We start from the raw sequence: 27,724 nt of genomic DNA, 5'->3' as shown, positions 1-27,724 counted from the left end.
TTCATCAGGTGAATTTGGAGCAGAAATGTCAATCTGAAAATTTTGCACCGCAAACCAGCAGTAGAAAATATAGATTTTTTCTGGCTGATGCAAACGCGTAGCATTGGCAGGATTTTGAAGTGATTCCAAAAGTATATTTTCGATGAAAAGTGCAGCAACTCCGAGTGCTATCAATTCGCCAACGCTCTAACGCTGTGCTGGTTACATGTTCACCTTGATACCGTGTGATGCTCGATACGTATGAAACGATGTGAGAAGATATTCATTCATCACAATAAGAAGCAAGCGATTTCTTGTCGTATTTTTGAATATTCGTTGCTCTCCGCATCCTAAGAAGCATAAGCAATAGGTCGACTTCTTTTCGGGTGCTAACGGGATGCATTAATCATCTCACATCCTGCGTGCGGAAGCGAGAGAGGGTCAAACGAAAGAAGAAAAGCGTTTTGCAATCAAGTGAGGATTATCCGTTTTTGTGGTTCCCGGTGGAACGATAAGAGTAAAAGTGCGTATTGTGAAATAGCATTGTGAAAAGCCCACGAAGAAAGGCTCTGCCGCGCTTCTTCGCTCTTGTTTTATCTTTGCCGTGGGAAATTGCGGGAGTGCTGGCTAAACAGAACGACGGCAGCGACGGCGACGAGGTGGTCCGAAAACGTTGGTTTGTAGCGTAATTGCTAAACAACCAACAAACATGGAAATTGTAGGAGATTACGAGTACAACAGTAAAGAAATCATCGGTCATGGCGCGTTTGCGGTCGTTTTCAAGGGCCGCCACCGGGAGGTAAGCTAGCGACGTGCAACGAAAAAGCCTACTAAGTTCGCTTTCATTCATTTTTAGTAAACTTTGCTCTCTTTTGCACGCACACGCTCTCTCGGCGGTGTTGTACTCTCGTGTGTGTTAGCAAGGAAGTTCGATGGAAATTGCGTAGTTAGTCAAGGAAAATCCACACTCTACTCCATTTCTTTTATCCTGCCGTGCACTACCGTAGCGCGAGAATCGCGAAACATTCGAAAGGACCCTATGAATGAGACGCAATGAAGTGCAAGAATAAGAAGCTTTTGTGTTGATACTATTGATCAGTGTTTTGGCGTAACTAATGCACACGAGGCAACGGTTCCCTTTACGTTTTGAATGATAAGCAGATGGATTGAGCGCTTCCTTCGCACGTTGGCACGGTGTGAAACGGTGGGAGGATGTGCTGACCTTGGGGCCGGTAGTTCCACTTTCAGATGGTTCCATTGTCGTGAGCCTTTTTTTTTGTTTCCATCGTTGTGAATAAGTATTTTTTACGATCTACTAACTTACTATCCGTTAAAGGCAATTCAAAAGTATTACCAATGGTCAGGGTTTGAAAACAATTTTGAATTTTTGTGTGGGCTTGTAGATGTTTAAATTTTGCTAATTCGACTTTGCACTCCGTTAAAAAAGATTATTCTTACATTATGTTACTAATGTTTATGCCACGCTGCCTATTGTTACTAAAATTGAATTGCAGTTTATGCCACATGCCAAACGTATTCCAAGCAACGCGACAGACAGTCTCAAAAATACAATCTTTTGAGAAACATACCTTGTATAAGATACATTATTTTTAAAATATGTATGTTCGTTTTTTTATATTTAAGAATATTTTTCTTTAAAACCAAGACAAACATTTTACGTTGTACTATGCCATGACTACGTCGAAGAATGTAGAGATTCGCTCTTGCAAAACTAGGTTACATAACATCAAAATGATTTGTTGAAATAGTTTTATTTTAAAAGTTAAAGTAAGTTAAGTATTAAAGTTTTATTTTATTGTAGAACGATCTGGTATTTGAACTTCCAGACGTTATTTTTCCGTTTTATCAAAAATAGAAAAAAATAATCCATATCAGGTGTACATGATATACATCTGGTAATAGATTTCTTGCAATATATGCATGTAGATTCAGAAAATATAGTACATGAGAAAAGAATAATACATTAATTTTAATAGTTTTTACAGTCTTGGGATGTATCGTCCAGAATTTGTTCATTCATTTTCTATATTTGCACGACACGTTGTAATTAACGCAACATAGTAAACGTCTTTATTTTTGTAACTGAAATGCTGCTTCACGTTACAAACAAATTCCTGAAAAGATTGAATGAGCGTTAGGCTGATTTGCTTATCATCCACCACGTTGATCTATCTGATAATGAAATGTAGGTGTATACTTTTATGACTGTAAAGTCCTGTCTGATCACGTATTTACACAATCTCACCGATGCTTAGTAAAGCTTTTGAAACGAGGACAAATACGCATCAACAATATTGTATAATTCCACTCACGAACGTAAAAGAGATTTAATCTTCCTCCCAATGTCTGTCTATTTTTCTACAGCTTTTTGAAGTGATCTTTGACTAAGATTATTGTTCCGCATTTAAAAATTACAACCGCCTTGGTTTAGTAGTACTTTTGCTTCATTTTATGCAGTTCAGATATGTGTTTCACTATCAGAAGGTTTAAAATCAAAAATGTATTTTAACATAATATACAAAAAAGCACTGCCGGCTATGAAGAAGTCCTCGTTGCACTGATGATTTTCATCGGTGATTTAACACCTTTGATGATGGTCTTATAATCGTCCTTCTGGTTCATGACGTGGTTTCTTGCTTTACATAAATTTGTTCTCCCCTCGCTCTTGGCATACGTTCGTAGATAGTACCGGTGCAATCGTGAGTCCTTGCAGGATGAGTCAGTTCATATTTTCTTTAGGAGGAAGCTTACCCGCTTTGTTTGCACCCGTGGATTTTGCTCCTAGGTAAACAGGTAAACATTCTTATCCAAGACTAATATGGCGTTTCTCATTTCCAAAGGCACATATTCCGGTGGCAATTAAAAGCATCACGAAGAAAAGCCTGGCCAAATCGCAGAGTCTGCTCGGAAAGGAGATAAAAATCTTGAAGGAACTAAGTGCCCTAAAGCACAAGAATGTGGTTAAACTACTAACCTGCACCGAAAAGGATCAGAACGTGTTCCTGGTCATGGAGGTGAGTAATGCGACAATTTTGCTCTTTAGTTTTAAATTTTTATTTATTTGTTACCATATATGTATTACATTATCTTTCAGCCAAAGAATATATATGGGAATAACTGCAAAATCATTTGTTTTATCGCATAAGTATACATTTGAATCGTATGATTGGTTGAAAGTTTTTTGTTTTCAAATTTGTTATAAGTTATATAGCTTATATGATTGTAGAACAAAAAATATTGTACCAAACACATATGACATGAATATTTTTTATATATGACATATATATGACTTGAATATTTTTTTAAAAATTCATGTTAAATACAGTTCCAATGATTAAATTAAATTTTTGTTTGTTTGCCCTTTTTATTCTTTATTGTAAAATAATTTTAAACTATTCTCTGATATATATAAAAATCATGCATTTCTTAATGACGATCATGATATATATTCGAATTCAAACCATCGTACTTAAGGATTTCCATTTTCCAATTATATTGATTTTTTTCTTTTCTGGTAACTTCATTGAATTTTTTTTCTTTTATTATTTGTTTTCTTTCAATTCCTAAAAAATTATTATGAAGTAATAAGTTATTAAATTGGAATTTATTGTAATATCTTAAGTTACAATTCTCGAGTCATAATTTTAATTATATGATTATTTTTAATGAATAGTATTTTAAAAGGAGTGTCTTACTGAAGTAGCATAGTTGAAAGCTGTTTTATGAGGGTAAATTTTGCTGTATAAGTATTTTAATAAGCATTTATTTGATTTGTTTTGAAATCATCTTTTCAACATTCTTTATGTTCATTGCTTTTATTTGAAATTCCACCCCTCAATTGTTTTTCGCATTGTGAAATGTTCGTTAATAAAAGTCTGTAGAGCTTAATGTTCTACGTAACAGGGTGCCACTCGAAACTCAATATAAAAACCGTGTCTCTTATGTCCTGTTTCTTTATCATGGTAAACGTAACCTTTCTGAAGATATATGAATACTAGATTGGACGTCTAGCCGGTTACAGGAGACATTTTTGGCCTTGAAACTACTCATTTTGATTTGACAGAAGATGTATTGAGTAGCTTATCACGTTTTAGGATTTCCTGTTTTTGCAATAAAGATTTTTTGAAATCAGGATGATTTTCCATTTTTTTAATTCATTGTTTATTGCATAATATTGTTTGCTATTATATGCTTTTTTTAAAATAATGTTTCCAATAATATAATGTTTTCTGTATTAGAGTATATTTTGAAAAAAAAAAAATGTCAAAATGGATTTCAGCAAGGCTCATGGCATACAGAACTTTCTTACTTACTATATGCCATAACCACTTATTGCGGTCTTGTCTTGCTTCAGCATAGATCAAATCCGCTCGTTTTTAGTGGACACTTCTATACTTTCGCTTCATCTTAACTTGTATGTAGCAAGCCCCTTAGTCAATGTCATCTATCTAAAAGGGCTTTACAAGTTGAATCGTCCTGTGTTAATTCCTTTATTCTTTCCACACATACACGTTCTGAAATCCTTTTAAGCATCTTTCTTTTCAATGTAGCTAAGAGGTATTCTACAGCTTTGGGCAGTATCTATGGCTTAGAGTAGGCGCCTGTGAGAATTGGCGCACTGATATTTTATATAGCTTCAGTACCATTTTCCGTTGTAATAGATAGTATTAGTAGAAAGGTTTTCTTAAGCTATAAAATGTTTCGTACCATATATTGTTACCAGTGGATGTAAAAATTCACAGGGATACGATCGTATGAACATTCGATCATATAGACATAAGCGCATACAAGCATATCTTCAAAAATAGTACGGCTCAAATCTTGATTCTCATATGCATATATCATTCTTAGATGATTGCATGAGTATCTTTGCTGTGGTTAATATTTATTTTGTCAACAGGATCACGAATATACAATTGGAAAAAAAATATGGCATACAACATAAAATTCACATTTTTCTCAAATTTTTCAATAATTAGCATTTAAAAAAAGGAAATATTTTCAATGTAGTATTAGTTATTTGCTCTATTATCAATATCCTTATCTATATGAAAAAATTTCCTTCAAACGTATTTAATCTGTCGCTCCGAATCGACATTAAAATGATAAATAATTAAGAACTAATTAAGCCAATTAATAAATCTAACCCAAGGAAAACTTCTTTGGAGGATATCTTTATTTTGATGTCAGATTGTATGTTTTCTGATATTATCCCTATATGTATTTATTCCGTGTTTGATAGGGATATTATACATTTCGATAGGGGTATTATTGCTTAAACAAGTACACTATTACAGTCACCAACATATCAAAAGAACTGAACAGCACATTAACCGTAGTACAAACTGCTGGTTTCAATGAAAAGCTTACGTGCGAAATTGTTTGAATTCTTCACGATATAATCTAATCATAATACACATTTTATTGACTAATTTTAGCGATTTTACGAACAAAATAAACTTTTCTTGGAAAAGATAAGTTTTTGGAACACAAGGATGAATGCAAATTCATTGATTTGTTATACTAGCTTGTTGTCTAAACAAAATGCATCAAACGAACGGCACTCTAAACATCGAACTAGCCTCAAATAAGTCTATTAATCGGCCTTACTTTTCCATCGATAAATGTGTCAACGTTTTTGGCATGCTAATGCTACTAAGCGTATCTCTAATGACTACTTCTGCTTACAATTGCGTGCTGTTTCTTCACCGAAAAGTGACAATGGTTTACTTCTTTACTTAAACGGTCTATTAGTTCTTCTACAAGTTCAATGTTAGGAAATAATGTCCTTTATTTTTCCTGTGTCTTTCGTCGATCCCTTAGAAATATCACTTTCTTAAGCTGATATATGTACCAAAAAGGGTGATGATATAAAGATATGATAGAAACATGGTGTGCTCACTCGTGATAGCCTATGCGATAGTGATAGCCTATGCGGTTTAATTCATGGAAGCCTATAGATGTTGAACCATGCATTTAATTCGTCGATAGGTATGTCTTCAACTTTGGTTAGTATTATTTGAATTGAACAATTTGAATATTTACAAAATGGTGTCGAGACAATAAAGCACTCAATTGAAGCCTTTCAGAAGTATCTAAGTTCAACCTAGCACTGATTATAATGCGCGCCTTGTCCACCACCAGAGTGCTGACAGTTAACCGAAGACGATGTTACCTAATACTTTGTAAGTAATATCACATGCACGATCAAACTATTGCAGGAGAATCCTATTTGCGTTGATTTCTTAACGCGTTGATCTCATGGCGCAGTTGTGATCACGATTTATGTTTTTCTCTTGCATCCCTGTTTGCCTTCCGGAGGCAGCCAAGATCTTCTAGACCTTGTTGAGAGGGACCTCTTCGGCCGGTCGCACCTGATCAGTCGGTGCTGGGCGTCGTTTCGTTCCACATAATTTGTTCTTAATACCGGTACGTCGACAGATCAATCCGATGATCAGCCCTAGCACGGTAACCCCTATGATTGCCATTAGGAGTTGCTTCATAGTTTCTGGTGTTATCGACGATAGCATAGATTGTTCACCATCGCTGTGGTTAGAAGTTGTCGAAGACGTCTTGATCACCTCGCTGTCACCGTTCACTTCCGACGCAGCGCCAGTATGCGTAATGGAGGCGGATGATGGCGAACCAGATTGGAAGGAAGGTTTCACAGCCGATGAAGAGGACATGCTTGCATTTGATTTGCGGTCAACATTCTGTTGCGTAGATTGCGGTGTTGTAACCTGAAATGCTAGATCGCCCACTTGCAGCTTTGACGTGGACGATTTGTAGTCCTGATTGATCCCATTGATATTCTTTAATAATTTTCGAGGTGCTTGGGTTGTGGTTGGTTCTAAAAACAAACAGTGTTTCGAGAATAATTAGTTAAACCTTCGCACCTTATTTAAGGAAGGAAACTGTTACCTTTTGTCACGGGCTCCGGAATTTTCGGCAAATCAACAATGATGCTGTCTTCGAATGAAGTGTCTGACGCCAAATAGAAACAACTTATGTTGTGCTTCGTTATATCAATTACATCAATCCTTTGAACCCTGTCGCACAATTCGCGTACTGTATTTTCTGACATTGATGGCATTCGCAAATGAATCAGATTGTTCAATGGTTCGAACACGTCCACATTCATATCCTATAAAAAATGCAGAAAAAATTACTTCTTTCCTTATGTGATCCTTTGGTCAACAGCCTAAATACTTCAATAGCATAATATTTTTAGAAACGCATAATTAACATACCTCATCGAACTGATTGCCGAAGAGATCGAGCAGAGTGAGACCACCTAGTTCACTGAACGCTTGAGCAGGCAACTCGGTCAGATTGCAGTCGATGAGGTATAGTTCCTCCAGTTCCGGTAGTCCTAGAAAAGTACCGTCATCTGGCAATGCGAGTGGATTGTTGTTTAGATATAACCGGCGGAGGGATTTGCTTGCCTCACTAAAACTATCACTATCCAAATGGGATAGCTGGTTGGAGGACAGATCGAGAAACGTTAGCTTATCGAGCCTTATTAGCAGCTCTTTGTCAAACTGTTCGATCACATTATTGGCGAGCAGCAGCTCTTGAAGAGCAGTGCAGTTTTGAAACGCTTCCACGTTCAGACGCTTCAGGTTGTTGTGACTTAAATCCAGCCGAAGCACATTGCTGGGCAAATTGTACGGAATCTCCGTTAGCAAACGGTGGGAACAGTTTACGAATTTCGTCCCCTCGGAACAGCTGCATTCTTTTGGACACGCATAATCTTCCTGTTCTATGGAGTGATCTGACAAAGTGTAAGAAAAAAAAAACAAATTATTAGATGGAAAAATCTATTTTCTTGCCATCACACGCTATAGTTACGTACCATCCACATCACTAAAAATAATAACAGGGATGTTGGTTGTAGTGGACGTTGATTTGAGTGTCCCCGACGCCGTTGTCGTATAGGATGATGCGCTCGATTTATCACTGTCAGCACCTTTGCCTGGTTTACGGTCGTCTAGCTCGATGGACCGTAAGCCACCAGTATCGTCTTCCTCATCGTAAGCCTCATCGTCGTACTCGTCGGCGTATGCATCATCCACTTCTTCAGGGATATTGTCTTCATTTTTTGCATGCACCAGGCTGGAAGAATACGTGCAGATAAAATAGTTCATCACTATTGTGACTATTGCTTTAAATGGTGGTTTAAAAAGATAAACATGGGTGTCGCTAACTGGTATAAAATTTCATACATTCATTTTTTAAGCCATCAACTATTTTTTACTTAATTTCTGAGATCAGGCATTAAAGCTTCCGTTCCAGAAATCGCCATGTGTTCGCGCTCCTCTGTATTCTGGTGTTATCTAATATTTCGACGAACGAAATGGACTTTGTTTCCTAAGATAACATTCAGAGAATACTTTTGATATAGCGTGCCTGCTGGACCGTTTATCAAGATCGCGATGTTGTACCTCAGTCTTTCGATGACGTCAGGATGGTGATAAATGGAATTGCAAACATGAGGCAGAAACTACAGTATGTGGTTTCGGTCATGGTTACACCTACAGAAACGATGAAGTATAATAAATGCGTCACAAACAGCTGTTGAGGTGCTCACAAAGGATAGCCGTCACAGGAAGACCTACATTTGTTACAATTCACACACACGCATGGGTCTGTTGGACAGTTCAAAATAGTCAAAATGTCGTTATTCGGAATCATTGTTTGCAATCAGATATTTCCAAGCATACTAATTCAATTAAAACGTGATTTCATGGCAGCTCCCACGGTTGCTTTTCGCGATCAAGTTTCAAACGAAATGATACTAGAAATAATCCGCCAGCGTAGCGTGCTATTGCCATCTTTTTTACCAAGCCGGGGATTCGAACAACGGTCGTTGTCTGACGAGGTCGTAGGTCTAGCCTTGCGTTTGTGACACGATTGTTTGCTGTTTCTGTCGACCGAGAACTATGTGGTCTCCTTTGCGTTCGGCAGCCGTCGTATGTCGATGTGATACGTAGCAAGGAAGACGCATTAGAATAATTGAATTAAATGAGACGGTGCTCGCTTCTATGTTACCACCCCGTCGTTTTCATCCAGTGCGATCCCCTGACTGCTGGCATGCTACTGATACTGCGAACCATCCGAACCCTGCCACACAACCAAGTCCGAAGGTTTGAGTTTGTTTATTACAAAAATTACTTCCTGGTCGCATTCACAATCGAGGTCAAGGGTGCCACCAGAAGTGATTCCGTATGCATTCATTTGCGGTTGGCTTTTCTCTTGCACATAGTGTCAAAGAAACCGCGTGAACCTTTGTACCTCTGTGATGACTAAGCAGTGCCGTCTAAATCAATACGGCTGTTCAATCACTTCCTGTCGAAAGCTTGATGATTCAATCTCATAGCTATCTAATCGGCAAGACTTTGTACCCGAAGTGTGCCATTGCAAAATGGTGTTGTCTTTCGTTTTTCTTACACAAACCAATATTTGAACAAATCCTTCCCATTACAATCTATGAAGAAGTTAAATGTTAGCTGTTTGGATGGAGCAAAACTACGTCAGCAGCACAACCCGGTGGCCGCCGTTAACTCGCGACACACCTGACGGTTTTCACATTAAGAGTTGTACGTGTACGGTTGACGACGATGATTTAAGCATAATTTCTCAACAACTAGGCTCGTAACGTACGTTGGATGGAATTAGGAACCGATAGGAAACACTATTGATTGTTAGGTTTCTAGCAAGCAAAATGTATGCTCAATGTTTGCCAACCTACCCTGCAGGTGTGTATTAAATATGTCAAACTTGTATCCTCTCGACTAAAAGGGAAAAGCTCTACACCTCGCGAAAGGCAAAAACCTTTCCACCACAATTCGATTCTTGTTGGAATGAAGCCTGGAGGCGTGTGTGTGGGATTCGGGATGGGAAGGTGTGGGATTTGGGTTGAAGCCCGGCCGGCTAATGGCAGCAGCACGGTACGTCTTGTTGTCACGTGGTTGGATAATGATGTAAAACATCATAGGTTTCGGACCGGTTTTTTGTTTAACTTGCCCAGTGCCCCCTCCCCCCTTCCTCTAGCTTACCCAATGACCTCCAATCAAATGCTGGAAATATCTATTACCCACACAGTCGGGGTGTGTGCATGCTGAGGTTTTCTTTTCATACCCAGCAGTGCCTAGTGGTTAGAGTTTTCGTCTTGTGGTGAAAAATAAACTACCCCAGCTGAGTGAAACACCTATCCCGGCTGGCCGCGGCGTGGGCATTTGCCGTCGAGGATTACGCATTTAAAGGGAATAACATAAAATAAAATTAAGCGAAAAAAATGCTGCAAAACCGGCTCTCAGCAGCATCTGTGCTTGCAGGCAAGCGCAATGAAAGTTGCTCAGCATGGTTTCGCGGTGTCTCTCCGGTGGGTTTCCTATCTATCTGTGGCACTGGTGTAACTTTAAAGGAAAAAGCAGGTTACACGATGCAAGTGCAATAAACTATACAAGACGTCTTGGTAAAGTTAATCCATTCCGATGCATGAAGTACTGAATAAGGAAAAGAATTTGGCAAGAAAATAGGGCTAGTTTCACCGGGTTCACCGGGGTTATGGTTAGTTAGTTAGCATTTTGCGTAACGTTTAAAAAAAACGAAACTGAAATTCATCTGACTAATTACCGACAGGAGTTACTCGATTACTGGGAGTCGTTAACGCCCAACTGTGTTTCATTAAATGCATTGAAAAATTGGGTTGCCGTTTAGGGGAGTGTATGCTTACATAACTCGTGCTGGCGTTTTCGTTAAATACAGATCCCTAGTTGCATGAAAGCGACTGAAGAAATGTACCCAAATAAACCTGTCTCAAAATGAAGTACACATATGCGAGATGTTTCGACCTTTGAACTTTATCCATTCCTTGTGCACTAATATGAGTTGTACTTTTTTTTCTTCTCTTATTTCACCTTTCAACTGGATACATGCACACGCGTGTCCAAGGCACGTGTCTTGTTAAGGTTTTAATTTAATGTGTCTGGTTTATTCCCTGTTTACTCTGGATCTGGTTTAATTGCATCATGCGCGGGACACAGGTTAAACGTGAACCCGGCTTCATATGTGCCGATCGTTTTTTTAAAATCAAAAACATTTTTAAAATCAAAAACAAAAAAGTGTTTTGTGAAGAGCAAATATCCCAGTAGTTTTTCCTAATTATATCATTTTCAGTTCATAAAGATGCTCTCAACTCAGCTGTGTATTAATCAGAGCACTTGAATAACCACAGTCTAGCATCTGTGCTGGTTATACATAATTTCGTTTGAAACGCTTTCGCGGTGATTAAGATTATTGTTTCGAGCCGAATCCACTTGAGCAACGACCGCAGGAAGCTTCTCGGTCTTATCAATTCTTGAAAGCGCGTCAAGAATTTCCGTACCGAGTCTGGCTTTGTGCGTTGTGTCTTGGTTCCTTGAACCTTTTCGGAGGAGTTTGTCGGCTAGTTCCCAAGCCACCACACAGTGGTGCGTCTGGGAATTATCATGCGTTCGTGACGTATTTTCCTTGCGCAGCTTGATGGGAACCACCCGTTCCGAGCACAAATATCGCCTCTTCAAAACAAGATTAAAGTTCATGCACTTGATATCGCCTGTGATTGATTTTTCCCCTAGCGCCGGGTGTCGAGAGAGGCTTCAGAGGCGTTCTTCCCCTTTTCGTTTACCCCACTGTGGGTGCCCCCGTTACCCCACGTTTTGGCATGCTGACGAACGAACGTGGAACGTGTTTGTGTTGTGGAAGCGTACAAGAGAGAATGGAATCATAATGATTACGCCCGTGTGTCGACATTATTGCTGCGTTTTTGCGGCTGCAAGCCGGTGATTGGCGTTGATTACGTCCTGATTTCCTGCCCTCGTTCGCGAATGTGATACCACAACACTACGCCGCGTTTTGTGGAGAATTGCCCACCGGCGTTAGATGCTTACCTCGTGCAGAGCAGCAGACCCACCAGCAGTACTAGCAGGACCGAATGCTTCCAGATCCATTTTCGCCTCATTATTGCTTGTGCGTTAGCGTTAGTCCTTTCCGGTGGTATTTCTTTCCACGGTTTGGTGCTTTACAGCAGCGTTTCACTTGGGTAAGCTGTTAAGATTTTACAATGCTTGTAATTCGTGCACAAGCTGCCCTGTGACGTATCCTCGAAAGCCAACTTGACAATTTATCCCTCCTTTTTCGCGTGCAGCGTAAATGTACGTAAAAAAAAAACAAACAACACTCAACACTCCGATTGTTTGTACAAGCGACTACCAAAAACACTTGCTAACACACTTGCGACGAATAAAACACTTGGCTAGTCCTGTTCGTTTTTGTTTTTGAGTGCTCCATCCGATCATGTGCACATTTGTAGGTGGACGACACGCGCTTTCTGGAATGCAAGTGAAATAATCGAAGATATAATACACACTAATCCCTCGCGCACTCCGCTGCCTATTTTTCCAATGATTGTGAACCACTTTTCGATGCGATCGGGGTGTTACACTTTATGCCTTTCCGCTTTTCTTCCCGAACCACGGCCAGGAGACCAGAACGAACCCACTAAAGGTGTCTACGGTCGCAGAAACAACGACGAACGAGCTGTTGCCTCGTGCACGGTCACAACGCTAGTGACGGTTGTCGATAAAGTGCTCCGATGCTCCCGGGTAAATAGCCCCGAAGGCTGGCTTCACATCGTGGTGTGGCCGTTGTAGGCAAGCGTTGGTCGTTGTAGCGAAGGTTTACGGGTGCCTTCTATCGCGTGCGGTTGTGGTAAATAGTATTTTCCAACCTTCCTTTCTTTGGCGAGCAGCGCGCCGGGTGGAAAATAAGGGTGAAAATAGGGTGGTTTGCTTTGGATGTGTGAGTTTGTGTCGTTTATTCGTGTCTAGTGTCCGCAACATCACGCACAGCCGGCTTTTGCGAACGCCGAAGAAAGCCAGGTACGTGTGTGTTCGGTTGGCTCTTTTGGAAAAAGGAATTTTCCACCTTGGCACACACACACACGCGCACACAGGGCAGTCCTTTTTTTTTAGCATACGAGAATAACGATAAGCAGAACCGCACGCGCTGACACACAGGTTCTGTTGATGGGGAAAACCTAGTTGGAAAATTCTGCACATTGCTAAGCTAGAAACAGCTGCCGATTCATTATTTTGCTACACCCTTTTATGATGGGACCCATCCAAAAAACTGTAGCACGTGAATGACGGGATTGAAATGTGAGTGATTGCTTGTATTGTTGCTTGTTTTTCTTCGTGCATTTGCTACTGTTTCTAATTAATTAAGGGGATATTGAAAAAAAAAAAGCGAAATCCTTCGCAATTTCTTTTTTCCTCTACCGTGAAACCGTAAATTTAGTCAATTAATCGATACTACTAGATTACTAGCAATCCCATATTGGAGCTGGTATTAAGGCGAAGAAGGTATTAAGGCTAGTAAGTAGTTTGGCGAAATAAAATATGGTTTTCAAATGTCCCCGACAAATGACAAATAACATCAGAGTGAGTAAAAGGGACGCGTTTTTTTGTTGTTGTTGTTGTTGCGCAAACATTCTAGGATTCTCACCTTATGGCGAGTGTGGTGTGTCGTATAAACGAAGTATGGAATTATTTCGTGCCAGCCAGAGCGCTCGCGCCATTGACCTTTTTGTTCGTAGTCATTTTGCTGTGGTAATTTATTTATTCCACTTGCGGAATAAGGGCTTCATTCCGGTGCCCTTGGGTGTCACAGAAAAGCAAGAAAGCTTCAGGGTCCGGTGCTATTTTTCCCTTCACACCAAACATGTCGTTTATTGGGTTTGGCTTTCAATTTATTTCGGTTAGCCCTTTTTTGTTTTATTCATTTCCATTCTTGACGATGAGTAGTTTTCTTTTCTCACTCACTCCCGCTAAAGGGTTTTTCGTTTTCTAGCGCAACGAATCGTTAAACAATCGTGATAACCAAACGTCTAGCTTCTCCTGAGTGGCGCTTTTTTAGCAATTTTCTTTTCCAGACACACATTCCATGGGACACTGATGATTGAACGCGCTTGAGGAGTGGCACAAAACGCAAACCAGCACCAGCAGAACATGGCCTTTTCCGGGCATTTCCGCACTGCGCGCGACCACCGTGCTGTGGCTTTTTTCGGTATATGGGTAATTAAATTATTCCCAGAACGACCATCACACCCCAGACCCGAGGCGGACGGTTTCGGGCTATTTAAGCTGCACCGGCTCTCTGACGTCTAATTTCGACTTTCCGTGCACGCAAAGCATGAAATAATCGCAAGGATGCATGCAAATTATTCATTTCGGTGTGCTCTTCCTCATTTTGATAGTTTTCTTCTAGTCTGGTAGCGTTTGCGACGCACTTTAATGAGCTACATCTGTTAGCATTCGAGCGTGGATGAAAAATCTGCAATAATATGCTGAAACACGGGACACGATCGTGAGAATGTCGCGCTCCTCTAGTAGTGTGCATTAGTGCGTTTAATTGAACCGATCTATCAGATTCGATTGCTCTCGATTGATTAGTTCGTCCGTGTACGCACTGCAGAATTGCTGTTTGCGTGTATCGATTCTTTGCACGCCATCCACCAACCAATCGGCTGTGGTTTGAAGAGATGCCTTTCCTGCAGACGAACGTAAATTGGAGCTGCCTTAATTGATGGCCAAATGGTTCTGGTAGACTATGTGCTATATGTTTATTGCACCGAATTGGCTGAATGCAACTATCTGTGTGCACGCATTCGCATCTGCAAGACGCTAATTGAATTGTTCTCTTAAGCGAATTGCGGGCCTGATGTCTCATTCGTTTCCCTTTCCTTCCGTAGTAAGACGAAAAGAACGCGTGGACGAAGAAGTATCATTTTTATACATAAATTAATCTGTCTGTTTCCTAGAATATTTCTCGTCATTCTTTTAATGGAAAATAATCGACAGTATATATGGAATATATGGCCAGGCAAGGGTAGTTTGTCGAGTTTGCACAATATCGGATCGGATCACATATCTGGCGGTAGGAAATCGTTTGCGTTTCTTCGGCAAAATGGCAGAATAGGACCAACGATATTTGACCTCGCGTGCCTGAATCACATTGCAACTCTGGTTAGAGTTGCACCGGAATATTGACACCGTTTGCATTCCCACACGGTTTCGTGTGCATGTAGTGTTCGCAGTTGAACTCGAAACATTTAGTGGTCTATAAAAAAAATGGATGCATTAAAAATCGAAAACTAGCGTACTGCTGCTGCCGCTGTTATACAGTGGCGACGGGTCAAAGCCGGTCGATGGCAGGAAGTCGAAAAGCACCGGACACTCCTCCATTTCGGCATGAATATGCATCTGCTTTCTTTGGACGGAAAACATTTAAACACGCAGAGAAGCGTGCTGCTGCACACTCCTGGTTTTAGGTTTCGCGCTCAGGGGCGATTGATGGCTTGTCATTCGCGTTTTCCAGGTTTTGATTTGAATTCCCTGAAAATTGTACACGTGCATGTATTCGCTTCGTGTTCGAGTTGACGCACCTTTTTTTTTGTTTTTGTGGGGGGGGCCATGGAGGAATGAATGTATCGTATTATTTGGAGCACGACTTCTTTTTTGTACACCGACTCGGCTGACTGGTTGAGGCTATGTAGGCCCTTTGGTGTAGGGGTGTGTTAGTTCGAAATGCCGGCTGGTCGATTCCCGCCGAGTGTTCTGTCCATCAAATAATCATCACAATTTCCTAGCCACTTCCCGACGGTATGGTGGCAGGAAAAATGACTAGGCAGCATAGCTTTGGAGCGTGTTAAAAGGTGTTGACACTACCAGACTTCCCAGCAATGGCTAATGGAGCTACAGCTTTCGATCACCATTCGGGGTTGGTTTGAATAAATTTCTGGCCGATAATCAGTTTTCTCGTGCATCTTGTTTCATGATTGCCTTCTCGATCAAGGTAGAGTTTAACCTTGGGGTTTTCGTTCCACCATTGATTATTCTCTCAACTTGAAATAAACGATCCGATCGTCGCACACACTACGGCGCCTAGAGATGTGAGAAATTTTGCAAATTTATTCCTAGACATTGAACATTGAGCAGCAGTGTGATTTTCGCACTCCACCCTGGCAAGCATATAATTTTCCTTTAGCAAGTCGGTGTGAATATATTGGCATGCTCTCGACATGAAGGAACATCCAAGTTGGCACTGCGATGCGCTCGTAGTAAATGGGTGTGCGAGCGATTAGTCCGATCAGCGCGTGGTCAATACAACAGCAGGCTCTCTAGGTAGAAGGTGTAAGGTCACTTGGATGATGCATTGCTATGTATCTGCTGTTCGCGGGACCTTCTAGCTTTCGAAGGCTTGCCTTGGAAATGAAGTGTTTCGATTTGAACCAACCGTCTTATCATTCCCAATATACACTTGCACGATAAGCGATAAGCTCGTGTTAGGCCTAAACGTATCAAAATCAACACATACACACATTTTCCAATCTTTACAACGAACTACGCTTGCCCCTAGCTGCTCTATGCTTCATTCGTTATCGCCATTGCGATGTAGGTTCCGCCAGAGATCAGATGACTGGTCGTGTTAAATTTCACGTTGCAAACCGCGCGGGAACGAGAGAAAGTGAACTTCCTTCCGTAAACATGTTCGCAGGATTTCGATCAGCAAAAGTAGATGAACTTTTACTGTTTTGAGCACCTTTTCCGCGATACCCTTGAACTTTGAACACACGCTGATAATGGTGGCAAGAAACACGCACTGTAGGCTCTCTCTCTCTCTCTCTCTCTCCCTCTCTTTATCGTCTTCACTGTACTGGCGCACACATCACACACGTCCATCTTAACACGTCCCGTTTTGGCCATTGTTTTAACTGCGCCGGGCCGCATGAAAGATTTCCTCTCGTGCACACATTTTGCTACACCGAGTTGACCGCATTCTGGGTAACCTTAAAACAAGGAAGGTTTTCTAAACCTATTTCCCGCACGCAAGCAAAACTGCATTCTGCACTGACAGACAGCGAAGATCGATAAAACGGATAGCTATTTCAAGAAAACTCGTCATCCAAAACTCCCCCACCGTGTGCTGTGTGTGACGATAATGCACTCCCGGACGTCACAACAGCAATCAGTAAAGGCCCTAATTGCCCTAATGCTCACAAATCGTTATGTTATCTCCCAAAACTAGCCCTTTTTCGTTTACCACAGTCCGTGTCTGCGCCGTTCAATGCGTGGAAATGATGTGATTTGGCTGTGCTACGCTAAGGTAGGCAGTTTCTACGTTACTACGCGATCGCGCACGACCACAAACCTATTGCAGCTCGCATCGTAGCCGCGTGTGCTCGCAGAAACCTTGCATCACTACACAAACGGTGAAAACGATAGTGATGGGTGGTAGATTATGCTGGAAATACAGAAACTCGTAGCATTTTGTATATGATTTTGGCTGAGCTTATAAAATCGTACAGGTTTATGTGCTATTGGGGTGCAATAATAATCTTAGTTTTAAATATATAAATGCCAGCTTCTTGTTAAATTTCCAGGAGTTTATTACCTTTTTATGTGAGAGCTGTCCGGAACGCTTTGCTCTACGTTTTGGAACGGAACAGCTCGCACTTTGAAGATCGGATCGGTTGGGACGATCATGCAGCAAAGATATCTTCTCCTCTCGCTCTAGATTCTGAGGTGCATGTGCAACGAATGCATTTATTGCAATAGTGCATATACAACATTCGAATCGTTTAAGCTTGTCTTATAGATGTTCGCTTTGTGCTGTTTCCATTTGTAATATTTTTGAGATCCACGATGCGATGTTTTTTATGCATTTTTTTAATTTTCTTTTCATTGATATTACCATAAAAATTAACCTTGACACAGATAGTATTACGAGGAGATCACAAAGATCACGAGGAGCGAAGGAACAAGCACGTGGTGACGCTGTAATGTATCTGGGTTTTTTTTTTCGTTATTAATTTACATTATTTTGTTGAGAAAATTTAAATTTAAATGCGGTAGTTCGTTGATAATTGAACACGTTTTACTCCTTAGTCATCGTATTGAAGTCCTCGACTGTAAAGTCCTAATAAATATATTTCGTTACAAAATATGATCGAATACATTTGTTTAAAGTAGATAACAAATAGTCGTATTTTTTATTGCATCAACTCAATTCTTAATACAAACTAAACTCAAAATTAGACTGGTTTAATTGAAGAAATCAACTATAATTTAATTTACCATTTTGTTACATAATTTATGTTAATTTATTCCCTTTACATGCTTACATTTAGCGAGAGCCCTGGTGCAAAATAAATCTATCAATAATCTCCTGAATTGTGTCATCATTTACACCCCTTCATTACAATATTGCTATTCATTTGTAATTGTAATGAAGTTTAATAAAAACCTCCCTACACCCCTCGGTGTATTTCTCGTCGTTTCAATTATTTGTAACCTCAAGCATACGTCGAACATATAGCTAAGGGTTGAAAAAAACTCTAGGCGTCCTTGTCGAACGGGATTCTACAGCTAGAGTTCTTTTGTATGTTTGGCAACGAAAGAGTATTGATAATCAAAACACAATGCAATACAATACAGAGCTACCATATTGCTATCAAACAAAAAATATGCTATTCTAGCGACTAAAACAATCCTTAGCATTTTGCGCGTAAATTCAGCAAAAAAAAAACACTTTCACTATTAGTTTTTCCGGATATCCGGCTGCATTTCATCGCCATTCAAAGTACTAGAATATCCTTGTCTGCATTTTGTTCATTTTTATTCTCCCTACACTTAGTCGGTGCGGCTACACTCTCCATAACATGTCCATTGTTTTCGTCCGTTCTTCAACGGTCGGCAGCAGGAGAACAGACTCAACTATAGCGCATAGAAGTACGCTCTATTTTTATCTACTTCCGATGTCAACTGCACAAGAGCAAGTACGAACGCAGAGTGTGAAAAGGGGGAATTTGCTAGCTGGTGGTGTGTCCCTATTGCATAAAATATCGGCATCAGATTCGGTATTCACTCTGTCCCTCGTCGATATTTTCTGCCCTGATCGGTACGGGGAAATCAATTTGTACAAGAAATATCGCTCTTGCATCCAGAGCATCCATAATTCTTTTCCAGCCGGAAACTCTGGCGGGATCGAAATTTGTGCTAAGAGCGGACGGATGCCCATCGTAGGTGGTGGATCTTATGGAGAGGTTTTGTTCCTTCCGTTTCATGTTATTCTCGCACCATTTCCGCATCTTCTTTCTCTTGGCCTTGACGCCTTTGGAAACTTAGTTTCGATTCGAAAACAATAGTTCTAGCAGAGGTGAGGGTTTGGTTTATGTGTCTGCCTTTTAGTTTACCAAACTTGTGGTGCTAGGTCTGGTTTTATTGTCTGTCTTTGTCAAATTTCGTTTAAATCCTCACCGCCCTTTCATAGGGCAACTTGTAAATCATTTATAATGCTGTATTTTGGAGCAACGCATGGATTTTTAGCTTTGAATACAAAGATGACATAGAAAACTGGTTAAAAATAAGTTCTCAACTTATATAAATTATACAAATTTTAAATTTATTTCATTTTATAACTATCCCGAATACTTTAAGCTAACACAACTTGTACTGTCTAACTATTATAACATCATATCGCAATTGAACATTTTCTTCAAAACTATTCATATAGTTCGATATTATATCCTTGCTAGAAGATTACTCAAGTTTTTGAAAGTACAGGAAAGAACAAAACCACTCGTGTACAAATTCACCATTTGCAGCAATTTGAATAGAAAAACGAAATCAAAAACACATGCAACCGTCATCAACATGGTTGAACGTCGTTTTTTGCTAATGAGTATGGGATCGTTTCAATTAGGTTTAATGTGATGCCTCGAAATCCAATCTGACCGTGAACTTGCACAGACCATTGTCGTACGCTGAAATAGTAAAGGGTGTGCAAAAATTATGACATCAAGGTTCGTTTTTCTCGCAGCTAGGGTACGCTGCTGTACCTTTTTGAGTGCATTCCTTTTCCATTACTCCTGCGCTTCAATCGTCCATAAACGTTAGAGGACGCGTTTTTCGCAACCATACCCAAACTTGCTTTATGTTATAGCTGGCACCGAAACGCATAGTCCTTTCCCCCGGCATCGGGAAAACAAAAGCTGCCTTCATTCCGGGGGAGTTTTTTTCATAAATAAACCAATTGTATGCTGGCGATGATGTTTGACCTCCCGCATAAAAGGTTTTTGAGGGATTGTGCTAAACGCGCTAGAGTGAAAAACACCCGTTCTGGGGGTTAAAAGCCATTATTTTACACTCAACAAACGTTTATGCGAGTTAGTTCGCGTGAGGGAAATTTTAAGAGTATAGAGCATCCAGCATGTTTTACGTGTGCTTGTTGCAATAATGACATTGCAGTTAATTGTAAAATGTGGAATGCAATGATTGTCATATGCAATCAATTACTATAAAATTATCGGGTGAGTAGTTTTGAATTGGGCAAATGAAGCTCCATTCTCTAGCACCATCCGCTGTTAAGACTTTGCATTATACAATTCAATTTCATTTTTCGCTTAAAAAGAGGGCAGATAGCCATAAATAAGTTCCACTCGTTGGAAATGAATTCAAGCGGGGTCCGATTCATGTGACTCCAACCCTCCGAGCAGCCATATGGGCCCATTTTGTCATATCTACCATCGGGTTTCCACACCACCGGCACTACCCTAACGCGAATGTCTGCCTCAATGAAGAGCAAAAAGTCATAATTGCCGCCGATATGTGACGGTGGCCATCTTTTTCAATATTTATCATTAGCACCATCGATTCCCCCTGCCCTACAGGATCGGGACCGATACCGCGCGGCCACAGTACACGATTGTTTCCTCCGTGATCGTTCTTCAACTTTTCATCCTGTAGTCTGTGTGTTCCGCTGTGTGACGCGTCGAATGGCCAATTGCTTCTGTCAATTCTATGACACTTCCTGCACGAGAGAGAGAGAGGCGGGCATCATTTAAAGCACGTTATGATTTTTGCCAGCCCGCTCGTGTCTGATTCGTACATTTTTCAATCGATAGTCTCAGACGCCAGCACCATCTCCACGCCTGGTCGACGTGTCGCTGGAACCGCCAACGCCAACATCCCACCTTCTGCAAGCTGTTGGTCTCAACAACCCTCCGTTGGCTGTGGTTCGAATGACACGAGAGCTCGGGCTGGCTAAAATTGCAACCGAAACGCAAGCTGGTGGCTGGAAGTTGCTGGAAGTATGTGCTTACCGCCAGAATTCCTGACAGATGTTTGTTTAATTAGACTCTTCAGAAGCCGAACGGTGCTCAGCGCCGGGGTTTTCGGTAGCGTGTTATCCGGGTTTAGGGATACCATTTCCCTGATTCTCCCAGTCTGTTGTGTCCTTTTTTGTCACAAACCTACGGTACGGTTCGGTAGGTTGCCACCGGAAGTTGAACCGATGCACTTCAGGAACCATCATGTCTGCTGGAAAAGGACGAATCCGCCACACTTTCACAGGTCCATTGTATTGCAAAATTCGAGCGAAACCAGTAGGGGTCACGGTGTGTTGCCACCTTTCAGCAGCAGGATCTGGAGAGGTGGGAAATCCGTTGTGTTCCGAAAATCAACGCAAATAGCTATGGTGCGATTCCGCAGTTACTTACATTGTGGACGTGAGAATGCCAACAGCCTTTTAATTCCCGGTCGTTACATCAGTCACTCTGTGACCCCCTGCGCTGGCCGAAATCTTTTACAGCTTTATTTTTTGCCACTTTCTCCGAGGGGTGCAGGAAATGATTATCCTTTGATTAGCGATGGTGTTACGCAATTACGGACCGAGTGGAAGCAGCAGGTATACATTTTTATGTGATTTCGAACGGCACAGCTGGGGAAAGCTATAAATGGGAAAATTCTGACAAATTTGTTGCCATTCATATAAGTGGTTCTAGTATTTCTTTTTTGAGAAAATTGAATGCAAACTTCTACCTCAATGCATGTGGTTTATTATAGTTTTACAGAACGCCTTTGTTAATTATCGATGCAACTATCTTTTGATAACACATTTTTGAATCAAAGTATTGTAGAATATATTGTGAGATGATAGTTCCAAGGTAATCTACTAAACTGACTTTTAATATAACAATTGAAAGGAAACTAAATATTATGTTAAGTTTGTTTATGTCTGTCTAACTAAATAATAGACATATAAATAAGGAAAGAACATATAGATTAACTTTGTTTATCTTTTTATTTTTTTCATTGCAGTATTGCAATGGAGGAGATTTAGCGGATTATCTTGCGGTAAAAGGAACTCTTAGCGAAGACACCATTCGACTGTTCCTCGGTCAACTCGGTAAGTACTTTTTGATGCAATCTCAGCTTTAACGGTCAAATTGATGTTATTGCTAAGCGAAATTCACTAGATTTTTTTCGAAAAATTCCTGTCCATTGTAGCTGCTCTCTATAGAATGATTCCCATACTATGATGGAGCACGTTCATGGTTTTATATGTTTTAAAAAGGACATGGAACGAATAAATCCCAAAATTGAAATTCATTCAGTCCATTGCAAAGAAATATTCGATTAGAATTTCAAAATGGAAATGCAATATACAGAGCATAGATTCTTTTATAATCCTTTCCTTTGGCTTAGAGAAAATCAACCATTTATCATTTTCGTTTGTATTGCTTGTTTTCAGCGAATGCAATGAAGGCACTATACCAAGCTGACGTTGTGCATCGGGACTTGAAGCCGCAAAACATACTGCTCTCGCATAATTGCGGAAAGGGTACACCGACACCATCGAAAATTACGCTTAAAATAGGTAAGCTGGTGTATCACATGTTGCGAGTGAACGAATCCTCCTACTCTATTCCTACTATATCCATTTTTAGCCGATTTTGGGTTCGCCCGGTTTCTACAGGATGGAAATATGGCAGCAACCTTATGCGGCTCGCCGATGTATATGGTATGCAGCAGTTCCCGAACCCACCCCATTTTGCTAAGTATTAAACTAATATTTTTGTTGTTTACTGCTCCATCAGGCTCCCGAAGTGATTATGTCACTGCAGTACGATGCCAAAGCAGACCTCTGGTCCCTTGGCACCATCGTGTTTCAGTGTCTGACCGGAAAGGCACCATTCCAGGCCCACACGCCTCAAGAGCTGAAAATGTTTTATGAAAGGAACGCCAATCTCATCCCAAAGTATGTGTCAAGTATGGTAAACCCAGTGCATAGCCTTTGAATTCCCATGGGCTTGCGGTTGTGGTAATATATTTATGACTATAATGTATGTTTGCATGGCATTTGTTCATTCAGGATTCCACCTGGTACTTCCAACGAGCTAATAGACTTGCTCATGGGGTTGTTGCGACGCAATGCAAAGGAACGTATGAACTTTGACACCTTCTTCAACCATGCCTTCCTGCAGCGAGCCCTAACGCCGCAAGGTGGTCAAAATGGTGAGTAAAGACAAACATTCCTCTGCATAGGCCACCGAGCAGTATTTAACATTTTTTTTACCACGTCTGTGCAGATCTGACTCAACTACCAGGACCCAATGCTACTGCATTTACGGCTATCGGCAAAAGCAACAGCCCACATCAGAAGATTGCACCGACTACACTGCAGCAGCAACAACAGAAATTGCATCATCAGCAGATGCAACCGCATCAGCAACAGCCGACCCAGGCAAAGCCCCACGTTGATCCAACGTATTTGCAACAGCAACACCAAGCGCAGCTGCTGCAACAGCAACAACAGAAACAGCAGCATCAACAACATCAGCAGCAAATACAACACCAGAAACAATTGCACGAATTTGCTAAGAAGCAAACGGTCGAAAATAATAACGGTAAGTATGCAGTAAATGTGAGAGAATTTATTTTTCTTTTTTTTTCCTTGGTGTTTCCTTTGTTGCCTATTTTTTTAAAAGTAATATGATAAGAAATATCAACGATAATGTTTTTTTTAAATTCAATCCAGTGCTGCTATATTACGTGTTTCACTGATATTTTCAGAGATCGATCATTTCTTTTTTTAGTATCTTCATCCTTTGTTTAGAACCCCTGTAAGATATTAATCAGTGGGGAAGAGTAGCTAGTCTACTATTTGTGATAAATGAAAAATAATTATTTCTAAGTACAATTTAACTACACTACAGTAATGCTTTCCCATAGTCTTTCGGAGCATGGGAGGCGTTAGTGAATGAACGTAGATGATGCTTTAGTACTTCCCAACCGTTGTCACCCAAATGACATTATTACTCGCATTCACGGTTAAGCGTGTCGTTGCGACTTTCTATTTTTCCTTTTGCCATTACTGCTCTTCGTGCACGGTTAGAATATCATCAGGTTCAAAAATAACTACTGCACTTGTCATCTGCAAATGCCTGCTGCAGCTGTGATGCAGTTCATGTACTCTGAATGGTGTTCGTGATCAGAAGTGGTTGGTCATCAATATTTGTATTTTAGCTTGTTGGTTCAGCGGGATCGAGTATTTATTAGTGCAGCTTCTGGTGGTAGTTGTTACTTTTCAGTTATTTCAATCCCGTTGACATTACGAACAGGCAAATCGGTTTTTGTGTGTAACAGGTTTTTGAGTGATATCTTTCCCACAATTCGCCTGGCGTTAATATATTCTGATAAAGTTGAAGTGAGCTATGGCATATAATAAAATAACCTCTTTTGTTCTTTTCAATAACTTATCATATGCAGCAAAAGCAATCGTACAGATCCATTAGCTCAACTGTTGTGTCTTTATTGAACAATTGTTTTTGTAGTGCCGATCGCTGAGATTGATGATAGTGTGGCAACGATTAGTGGAAACAATACGTCAAACAGTAGTCCCGAGGAATCGGATGATTTTGTCTTAGTACCGAATAATATTCCGGTCGATCCCAGCCACGGCGGCAGCTATGACAAAAGGTAACAAAATCGTACGCAAACTGGGTTTTACTGTAGGGAATTTATCATTATTGTGTCCTCGTGCATTTGCAGCAAACCAACGCGAGTGCCTCAACCAATGTCGCAAGCTCAGGCGAGCCCGCCTCGACCCAGCACACTACCGATCTCAGAACCGAAACCCGTCCCTACGGCTGCTAGAAAAGTGTCTCGTCCTCAGGCGCAAACACCTCCAAAGGTATGGTAAAAAACAGCATTTTTTTTTGAGAGCGTGCAAGATAGTTACTGTTTGTTTTCTTCTTAGAACAATTCAATACCTCGATCGGAGCCGATTAATATGAAACGATCGGAGCATCGAGGTAGCAACTGTGATATCAGGTCGATTTCACCACCGGCAGTGCAGTTCGCTATCGGGACTCCACCCTCTTGCGGTCGTCGAAGATCAACCTCAGGTGGATCCTTGTCGGAAACGCCACCACCACCGAGCTGCTGGACGGTGAGTCCCGGCTCTCATCAGTCGCCGCTACGTCGGTCGGGAACCAGCTCACCCGTGCTGAACAATGCACTTTCCAAGCTGCCCGCATTGGGCAGCCCCACCACACTGATGGCTGGGCTGGAAAACAACAACCATCACCATAATGCTCTCCCGCTAACAGCACGAGCATTCACACTACCTGAATTAGGCAACGCAGGAGGGCTGCAAAGCTTCCTGGATGATCACACCATCGATGATCATCCGATCAATTTCCATGCTCCGGAGCTGCATGCGGAAACGCTACTGGATGTGGGTATCCTTTGCCATTTGCATAAGTGTGTTGGAATAGGAAGGAAATTTATTTGCTCGATTCTTTTTTATGCCTCCGTCCACAGAGAGATCATAACGAAACGTTGGCGAAGTTGAACTTTGTTGTTGCGCTGACGGACTGCATCCTTGATGTGGCCGATTCGCGCTGTGCTCCACTATCCTCCATGATGTTGGCCGATGCACAACCGGTACCACCTCATCAACCGGAACATTGCAAGCGAGCTGAACGGTTGGTTTTGCTAGTGCGAGCGCTCCAGCTGCTGTCCGCGGGAATGAACCTGGCCTCGGGCCAAATAAGAGCCGGCAATTTAAAACCTTCCAACAGTGTTAAAAACGGTTCGTATATAACTAAGCATTATGGAAGTGAATTGTGAAGCTAATTGAAGAAATGTGCATTGTTTCAGTATTGACTATGATGCACGCAAAGTATCGTTCGACGTTGATTGAATCGAAGAAATTAAACGGTGCCGGACTGCTGCAGCGTGCTAATGCAAGCAATATTACCGCCGATAAAATCATATTCGAATTTGCTCTACAGATGGTAAGTTAGGAAACAATTGACAAAATACTTGAAATACGAATGCTTTGAAACAAACAAAGGATACTCTAAAGTTATTTAAGCATGGAAAGACTTTTAAATCTTCAGATATAATAGTTAACACAGTAAATTTCAACAGTTTTAATTTTCACTAATTAAAACGAATTAAAGAAATTAAAAAATAATCTCCTTTTATCTTATTCAATTTCAACAGTGTCAGATGGCTGCTGTGGATGAGCTATTCAACAAGCCGGCTGATTGCTTCCCTCGATATCAATCTGCCCACATTTTGCTGCACTGGTTGGCCCAGAAATCCAAACATCCTCAGGACAAAATTCTGCTATCGAACTGTAAGGAAGATTGCAACAACTTTACAAACCAAGTGAATAACACCACGTTTTACATTTGTAGATAAAGAAGCCGTCGAAAAGCGATTGTACATCCTCAAAGGGCAAGGCTACATCTACACCACGGACGAGCTCTCCTGAATGCCCTTTCGTGCACTAACGACTACGTACTACGTACAATGATAGTCTGCTTTCATTAGGCTGATCCATTAATATTTATGAATGGATGCCAAGTTATTCTAATTTTCAATTGAATTTCGGGTCAGTTGCTTATTGATGATCGTAACGTGACAAAGTTTGCTTGATACATTTTTAGGACAAAAGTCGAACAATTGAAACAACGCATAGATGGCACTCGTTTAGTTTTATTGGTGTTGGTCTAGTTTGAATATTTTGAATTGTTATGTGTTTTCTTTATATACACCAGTTAACAACAGCGATGAGTATAGTTCAAGAATACAAAAGAACAGACGTCACAATTTTTGTTCGTATCATGTTAATACAATCAAACCATGCTTAATTGTGCAATAGATTTGTCCATGGTTTGGTTAAAGCTACAGAAGTGTGTTGTAAATAAATCAAGCATCCACACGTCCAGTATGCTACATGAAAAGGATTTTTCGTTGCAGCTCGGCCTACGAGCACAGATAGGGAGCATGCACTTATGTTAGTTGGATCTTCTATCTGAATATAATTTGTCTTGTAAAAAGCCAAGTGAGACGTGCAAGAAAGAAGAAAAAGTTAAACGATGGCATACTCACCCGAATCAGACAGATTGTGTAAATAAGGAGAGCACTGTATAAATTCATGCTTGAACATCAACACCAGTACGTAATATATTTCCGTGTCCAGATCGCTTCCCTACGCTGAGCGTGGTAAAGATAAACCGAGGTTCAAACGCGATTCAGTCCGTATGCAACAGCAGATGCAGCTGAATAATGATAGGAAATTTGAGTACCGTAGTCAGCTATCGTAAAAGCATGATTTTTCAAAACAAATAAAAGGAGAGAAAAATAAGATAATTTAAAGACAGTTCGGGAATTCTTATATCAAATGTTAGGAAATTATACTCCCCAAACGTTGATACGATGCAGACAAAATGGGACATACTTTTCGAATGCATTACCGATGCAAATACAATTGAATCGGGGTTATGTTCTGCTGTATAGCACTCACTTTCGCTGCACGTAACAGC

General features: G+C 40.7%; 2 protein-coding genes across 2 annotated transcripts; one reads left to right on the top strand and one right to left on the bottom strand.

The window, feature by feature from the left end:
* Window positions 1-684: 684 nt before the first annotated feature.
* LOC128721601 (serine/threonine-protein kinase ULK2) lies at window positions 685-26,747 on the top strand. Its single transcript, XM_053815369.1, has 15 exons — window positions 685-778; window positions 2,841-3,014; window positions 22,203-22,290; window positions 22,636-22,761; window positions 22,832-22,905; window positions 22,982-23,142; window positions 23,257-23,399; window positions 23,474-23,791; window positions 24,719-24,863; window positions 24,936-25,077; window positions 25,144-25,623; window positions 25,710-25,980; window positions 26,049-26,185; window positions 26,397-26,532; window positions 26,594-26,747. The coding sequence occupies exons 1-15, from the start codon at window positions 689-691 to the stop codon at window positions 26,668-26,670; spliced, it is 2,562 nt and encodes an 853-aa protein (XP_053671344.1). The 5' UTR covers window positions 685-688; the 3' UTR covers window positions 26,671-26,747.
* On the bottom strand, window positions 5,169-12,004 carry LOC128721602 (slit homolog 2 protein). The gene is made up of 5 exons (XM_053815371.1): window positions 11,934-12,004; window positions 7,856-8,115; window positions 7,251-7,774; window positions 6,922-7,144; window positions 5,169-6,850 (listed from the first exon to the last, which is right to left on the bottom strand). The coding sequence occupies exons 1-5, from the start codon at window positions 12,002-12,004 to the stop codon at window positions 6,336-6,338; spliced, it is 1,593 nt and encodes a 530-aa protein (XP_053671346.1). The 3' UTR covers window positions 5,169-6,335.
* Window positions 26,748-27,724: the final 977 nt, after the last annotated feature.

The sequence above is a fragment of the Anopheles nili genome, chromosome 2, assembly GCF_943737925.1.
Source record: "Anopheles nili chromosome 2, idAnoNiliSN_F5_01, whole genome shotgun sequence".
Taxonomy (NCBI): Eukaryota; Metazoa; Arthropoda; class Insecta; order Diptera; family Culicidae; genus Anopheles; species Anopheles nili.
This window is presented reverse-complemented; position numbering and strand designations above follow the sequence as displayed.

Excerpts from the sequence above, each read along its gene's own strand:
- LOC128721602 (XM_053815371.1), bottom strand. The coding sequence starts at position 12,004 with ATGAGGCGAAAATGGATCTGGAAGCATTCGGTCCTGCTAGTACTGCTG. Across the intron at positions 8,116-11,933 it reads GGTCTGCTGCTCTGCACGAG|CCTGGTGCATGCAAAAAATG; the intron begins GTAAGCATCTAA and ends GTATTCTTCCAG. Across the intron at positions 6,851-6,921 it reads TCCGGAGCCCGTGACAAAAG|AACCAACCACAACCCAAGCA; the intron begins GTAACAGTTTCC and ends GTTTGTTTTTAG.
- LOC128721601 (XM_053815369.1), top strand. The coding sequence starts at position 689 with ATGGAAATTGTAGGAGATTACGAGTACAACAGTAAAGAAATCATCGGT. Across the intron at positions 23,792-24,718 it reads AACGGTCGAAAATAATAACG|TGCCGATCGCTGAGATTGAT; the intron begins GTAAGTATGCAG and ends TTGTTTTTGTAG. Across the intron at positions 24,864-24,935 it reads GGCGGCAGCTATGACAAAAG|CAAACCAACGCGAGTGCCTC; the intron begins GTAACAAAATCG and ends GTGCATTTGCAG.